This window comes from Myotis davidii, unplaced genomic scaffold (genome assembly GCF_000327345.1).
Source record: "Myotis davidii unplaced genomic scaffold, ASM32734v1 scaffold5785, whole genome shotgun sequence".
Taxonomy (NCBI): Eukaryota; Metazoa; Chordata; class Mammalia; order Chiroptera; family Vespertilionidae; genus Myotis; species Myotis davidii.
The window spans coordinates 2718-10042 of record NW_006296097.1 but is presented as its reverse complement, the minus strand read 5'-3'; the positions used below and the strand labels follow the sequence as shown (position 1 = coordinate 10042).

The following is a 7325-nucleotide window of genomic DNA, read 5'->3' as shown; positions in this document are numbered from 1 at the left end:
AGGGGATGTTTTTAATCCTTTCAATGAACAAGTCTTCACTGGGAAAATAAAAGGTTTAAGCTGAAGAGAGTTTAAGCTTATAAAAGGTTCAGCCTTCTTTTGTTTCTCATAATGTTCATAAATTAAGACAATAATCACTTTTGTGAGAGTGGCATTGCCTAAAGGATAGAAATCAAAGGGAGTAGACCACTTATTAAAATGAACAGCTCAGCCAAGAAGCGCTGGTTTTATAACCCAAATCTTTAGTGAACTAAATGGGGTAGGGGCCTTTTGGGATGTTTTTCCTGTTGTCCTTCAGGAGGCCAGTTGGCAACAACTCTAAGTGAAATCCTCAAGTTCTTATAATATATAAAAGACAAGATGAATTGAGTATGTGGGTTGAGGCTGAAAAATAAGTGATTGTATCACAGTTATACAGTGCTTTTTCAAATCCCTTTTTCTATTTTGTCTTTAGTTAGTAGTTTGGACAGGCCATTATTGGAATAGGACACAACCTCCAAAATCTTAGAAAATAAGATTTCACCAAGCAGTGGAAAGTACCATGGAAGCAAAAAGGTTAGTAATATTTTTAATTGCTGCATGTACCATGTCATTGCTTGGTATAGAAATAAGAAAGCTAAAACAATTCCTTTGTCACAGATGCAATGCTATCTTTTTCACTTAAGCAAATTTCAAGTACACAATACAATATTAGCTATAGTAACCACGCTATGTATTAAATCATCAGAACTTCTCATTGTATAACTGAAAATTTGTACCCCTTGACCAACATTTCCCCATTTTGTCCACCTCCCAGCCCCTCAGAAACCACCATTTCACTCTTTATTTTAATGATCTTGAGTTTTACTGTTGGGGGTTGGGGTGAGACCGTTCCCCCCCCTCTTTGAACCATCCATGTAGATTCTTTCAGAGTAGAATTTTTATCATGTAACAACATGAAATCTTGCACATGAGAGATCTTATCCTGTTTACCAGATCTTTGGCAAACAATTCTGATTTGTCATTGGCTTTAATCGACCAGTTAGCTAAAATACAACCTAGTGGAGTCTCAGATGGAACCAAGACCAAGTCTCCTGTTTCAAAACAGAAAAAAATAGTCTAAAGAAAAACAAGGTCAAAATTAATGAGTTACAACACAGCAAGGATCAAAGCAAGTCCCCAAAAGAGGAGAAAACAAGCAAAGAACAATTGTAACCAAAGATTCACTGCAGACAGACAGATGAGGGCTCTGAGAGCACTTAGAACAGACAGACCAGAGCTCTCAGACAGAACCAGCTACATTTTCATACTAATTAATAGTTTAGATTTCAGTAGTGCACTAAAATATTTATTAAATCTTCACTTTCCCCCCTTGTGCTTAAGCTCCATGAGGCAGGATCAACGTGTGCTGGTTCATCATCAATTCAGCATCAATATTAGAAACAGAAGTCTCAACCTCCCCATATAAAAATACACGTGCATGGAGGCAGCTCCTATCTCAAATAGAATCCCGGAAGATTAGTTAATAGCAAGGAAAGAGATATCAAACGCCTACCTTTGAAAACGTGCCTAAAATGCTCCTTTAATGTCATTAGAAAGAAATGGATCTGATATTTTTTTAAAAAAATTGATGTCAGAAGATACATGCAAATATAAGGAAGTTCTTTTAAAAAAACTATTCTAAAAGTATAGGTGAAAAATGTTCAGATCCATACTTTCAAAATAGTGTAAGTTCTATAAGAATAATTTTAAAGATACCATCCAATTTGAAGGATAATTTAATGATTATATCCCATTTAGATATAGTGTAAACATAACTTTTTCGTGCAAAGAGAAAACAAAAGATTTGTGTGATTTGTTTATTGTAATATTCACTTTATTAGTAATTATTATACACCTACTAGAGGCCTGGTGCATGAAAATTCATGCACTGGGGAGGGGGGGTGCCTCAGCCCGGCCTGTCCCTTCTCACAGTCCCAGAGCCCTAAGAGGCAGGGGGCGACCCGGCAATTGGTGGAAGGTGACACCCCCATCACACCTCTGCTGCTGCACTGCTGGCTGCGCAAGCCTTGGCCGGCCCTGGTTTCCTGTGCCTCAGGCCTGCGCTGGGCGGCTGGGGGGCTGAGGGGACTGGGCGCCACAATCTTGTGGCTGTGGGAGCTGCCTCCTTTGAGGATGGGGCAGTCAATTAGCATATTCCCTCTTATTGGCTGTGTGTGCTGCCATCTTTGAGGCGGGGCTGTATATTAGCATATTCCCTCCTTATTGGCTGTGGGTGCCGCCATCTTTGCAACATGTGAGGGTCAATTAGCATATTCCTTCTTTATTAGATAGGATGGTAATATATGGAGTCAATAAAAATCACTATAGTACCATATATAGATGTATACACATGGTAATATATAGGATAAGTAAAAGGAATGTGGAAGTACTCAATCATGACTACATTTGAAGACATAATTGAGGAAGAATTTATGGAATCTGAATAAGAGGCTCAGGTTCCAGAATTAAACAGCTTTCTGTATTCGCGTTCCTTATCCTAATTTTAGGACACAGATCCCTAATTGACAGTGTTGTGCCTATAGATACCCCAGTGTCCCGTTCTCATACTGGAGTTTGACCTTTGATAAATTCCTCCATGAGAATATCTGCCTTCTGCTTGATCCCTAAATGCTGTTTGCCTCGAAACTCATCTTCTCTGGGTGTGGCCATATAACTAAATGGTTGCAGTAAGTTATTTTCAGAAAAGAAGAGCTGATGTCAGTTCCATAACACTGATCACTTGTTCCCTCTGGGTACCCTGGGCACACTGTGTCAAGTTGGGTCTCCCCACCAAGGTTGCCGAGCCCTTCGGGTCCAGATTCTCAACCCTCCTGTCTTTTCTCTAATCATACTCTTTGCCCTTTTCTGAAATCATCTCACTCTAAACATCTAATTTGCAAATATATAGACAGATTTTTAAACAGTCTAGTGGTAACAAAACATGAAAGCTCAGTAGGTATATACATTCCTTGGTGGTATAAATTACAGTCATGTAGGCATTTAGGAAACACAATACTGGATACTATTTTGAAATATTTGCACCTAGAATTTCTGTGATACAACAGATTATTCTCTAATGATAGCTTTTTAATTTTGTCACAAATGTTCTCTGTAAATATTTTCAACAATTTGTCTCTGGGGATTAAAAGACATTTGAGCCCTAACCGGTCTGGCTCAGTGGATGGAACATCGGCCTGTGGACTGAAAGGTCCCAGGTTCGATTCCAGTCAAGGGCGTGTACCTTGGTTGCAGGCACATCCCCAATGAGGGGTGTGCAGGAGGCAGCTGATCGATGTTTGATGTCTCTAACTCTCTGTCCCTCTCCCTTCCTCTCTGTAAAAAATCAATAAAATATATTTTAAAAAAGACATTTGATCTCTCTCCTCTTGTATTATAGCTCATTGGCATAATATGCATAATATCAAGACATAATATGAGGAAGTTGCCTTGGAGGAGAATGACATTCGAAGTATTTCTACTTTGTCTAATAAACTAAAGGGAAATATGCATATTGATTTAAAGCCTGATTTTAAATGACCTGACAGTAATTCATTCATTCAACAAGGAGTTAATAAGAAACAGCTGTAGGCCCAGGTCTGTACCAGGCACTTTGGAATTTAACAGATGAAGAAACCTCAGCCCCACAAACATGTAATAGCTAAGCCTGTGCAATACTAAACCACAAGTGTGAAGAAAAAAAAAAACTAAACAAGGAAATGAGTGATGTGAAATGAGGTTGAAAATACTATTTAGCAAGCCAGAAGAGACTATTGATATGAATTTAGAGCCACACCCACTCACCTCCAATCAAACCTCAGGATTGCACTATTCAGATTTACAGTAGTGACTTACCATTTCATCTTCCAGTTCTTGGTCAGCTCCTTCCAAATTTCCCTGGAGAAAAAGAGCCTTTTGTTTCTCTGCTATTTCATATGTTGGAAGCATCTCATTCTCATTTTGGAGTGTATCTAGTTTTTTACTAAAATGTGCCATCTTTACATCTTGGCTAATATTTTCAATGATGTCCACAGCATTTTCAGGACGTTCATCTAAGATCCTGGTCAGCATATTAGAAAGATGGTCATATCTATCCAAAAAGAGAAAATTCCAGGTGTTACCCACGTCAAAAGCGTTTGAAGAAGCATTTCATGCAGACTCAGGGAGCTGGTGTTTAGGAAACTTCAACAACTCAAAACCTTCAGAAATTTTAAGTGAATAAACATGGTAACTTCCACTGCCAGGAAAACCTATTCTAGAATTTTCCTTCAAAAATATCTCCAATATGATATGAATATTTAAAATATTAAAGAAAAACATTATAGAAAGATACATACAGTGGGGCCTTGAATTACGAGTTTAATTCATTCCGTGATGGAGCTTGTAACTCAAATTACTCGTATGTCAAATCAAAAAGTGAACGAGTGAGACACGTGATGCTGGGCTGATGTTGTGGCGTTCACTGTGATGTTCGATGCGCCAACTAGTGGTGGGGTATCTGAAGCTGGCTCGTAACCCAAATTTTAGCTCACAGATCAAAACAAAAAATCGGCTGAGAGACGGCTCATATCTTGAAAAACTTTTAGTCGGGACACTCGTAAGTCAAGGCCCCACTGTATTTTATATCAGGAACATTTCACATTTTATTTGAAATCTCTTAGTTATATATTTTAAAGTGATTAACATTTTTCTTTTTTACCTTAACTTCTTTTCCATCCCTTTCCCCACCCCTGCCAAATTCAATTTGATTTCTAAATCCTAGTGACTTTCCTAAAAGATATGTTCTCTTCTGTTTCATTTCCTAAGCCGATTATCTACTTCAGTGTACTTTAAACCTATTAGAAATACATTTCCTATTGCAACCCCTGCCCACATGCAACTGAGAGAAGTGTCATAAAATATTATTCACCTTTATTAAAATGTGACACATCTAATACAGTATTTTTGTTCCATTAAAAACACTGTCCTAGCTTTTTATTTCATAACTATATTAGTGAAGCTGTCTCTAACCTCCCATTAATTCATTACATTTTATATATAATGGTGAAAGTGTGCCTTTTCAAATACCAGACTTACAATGTGAATTTAAGAACTGAATTGTCTGTCAGTGTGCTCTCAGGGTAGATAGAAAATCCTCTGACCAATAAGGAAACTTGCATAAATTTTCTCTCTGACAGTTAAGCATTTATCTCTCCAATTTCATTTCTAATAATTAGTTCAATGATAACTTCTGCCCCAGTGAGGTAAATCTACTTCAGATCACTTTAATATAATTGCTAAGTCCTACCTGAGAGCCTTTCCCTGCTGTGTACCATATATATCATTTCTCTCAAGAAATTATTTGCAACCACTTTGTCCTCAGGTTGGCCCTGAAAACCATTCTTCGTGTAAAGTGGGCCTTTCTGAGATCACAAATACGCTGCTTTGTATTTGTGTAAATGACATACCTCCCAACTGCACTCGCTTCTTACATTGTCACCAACTGCACTCGCTTCTTACATCGTCAAAATTAGGTCTTTGCTTTTGTTTGTTGTTATCTCAATGAATGTCAAATAGTGTCCGCATACAAGAGAGTGAGGTTTATTTTTAGGGAGGAGTTTTTAACTACTGGCTCTAAAGTACTTAGAAAATAGTGAATATTAAGATATTCATTTATTACCTCAGAGACTGAGCATCTGGAAATGAAATAAAAGTTAGATACTTAAGCAATGTCCACTATAAAAAAAAATCAATAATGGAAACGTTCCCATTTTTGTGTTTTTATATTAGTTTTTAAGTAGTGAGATCTCGAGTATGTATAAGGAGCTCTTTTGGACTTTTAACCAAGTTTGTAAATTCCTACTTGTTATTTAGCCCAGGGCATTATAGTGAGAGTTTATATGAGAAATTCAAGTAGAATCCACTACTGAGCAGCAGATCACATCCCTAAAGCTTAAGGAAATTGTAGTTTAAGACAGTAATTTGTAAATAACATTTTAAATTGTCAATCTTGAGTTTTGTGAAAGATTGCACACATTAAATATGAGCGTTTTTTTATTCTTTAGACCTTAAAGTTATGGTGACTAATTCCCCTGGTTTGCCCAGACTAGGAGTTTCTTCAGATGCAGTTCTTTCAGTTCTCACATCAGGATAGTTCCAGAAAAACAGATAACTGGTCACCCAGAACCCAGCGCCCCTAGGATTTTCAAGTCTGATAGGTTGATTCCAGGAGCTAGGTGAGGGGCCAGTTGTTTCTTAGTAGAGGGACAGTGCATTTACAGAGCTTTACGGAGTGTGTGTGGGGGGGGGCGGGGGAGAGAATCTTGAGGGGCAGGTGACCATGAGACTCCAGTGTGCAGATCAGGAGAGCCCAGGACTAACACTTAGAAGACAAAGGTGTCTCATTGTGTGACCCAAACAACCAAACTCGGGACATTTTTGGAGAATAAACAAGGAAATCCTACTTTTGCTCTCCCCCCTCATATAGAATCTACCAGATGAAAAGACAGAGTATTCCCTTCAAGGAGAAGGCAATGCAGAAGGTTACCCTATGAATAAGAGATTCATGGGTTACCTGTTTTGTAATAATTGAAATCCAAATTAACCTTAAACATACATTTGATTGTATAATCCTTGTTTAGAATATAAATGTGACATGGTTACCTACACTCTTGGAAGTACAGAAAAACAAAAGTTTTCTCAATGAAGTATCAGAATGGTCTTTGAAATATTCTTCTCCCTGTAGATGGGTTTTGCTGAAGTCTTCTCTCTCTCCCAGAATTTCTTGTGACTTGCCTTGGTGAGCCAGTCATCTGTGATTTGACAACTGTCAGGCACTGTTTGGAAACCTAATTGTTTCAAAAGAATGTCTAGGAAATTGGTCTATATAAAAAATAAAGCACAATAGATCTAATTTATAATTCAATAAGAGTTGATAGAGTTGTGACCTGGTTAACTAAAAATGTAAAGTTAGCATACACACTATGTACACCATGTCTGGAATTAAAACAATGCTTGAATTTTTTTAATATCTTCTCTATATGATGATGCTATGATACTCTTTGTTTCTGTGGTAAGATTCACCTCTGGACTAAAGTTTACACTATTGACCTTATTTGGATCTTTGATTCCTGAATTGACCTTCCTTAACTAACATTGCACAGATTAACTGTTCCATATATTTAAAAGTCACTTTTTTTACATGACTGAGTCACTTTTAATACTAATTATTCATATTAATGATGTAGTGGACTTTTACCAGTTACTTTTCCAATGGACTTTCCATGTATTCTGAGGTTTCTTATAAGAGGGAGGATATGATGATAATA

At 37.4% G+C, this 7325-nt stretch overlaps 1 protein-coding gene across 1 annotated transcript in view; it reads right to left on the bottom strand.

Moving 5' to 3' along the window:
• Positions 1-7325, bottom strand: part of LOC102765901 (amine sulfotransferase-like) — a gene marked incomplete at its 5' end in the record, with an annotated part of 17353 nt that overhangs the window by 7997 nt on the left and 2031 nt on the right. Inside the window, 2 exons of the mRNA XM_015568679.1 lie at positions 5086-5089; positions 6462-6466. Of these exons, the coding sequence (XP_015424165.1) occupies positions 5086-5089; positions 6462-6466 (9 nt within the window). The remainder of the gene's footprint in view (positions 1-5085; positions 5090-6461; positions 6467-7325) is intronic.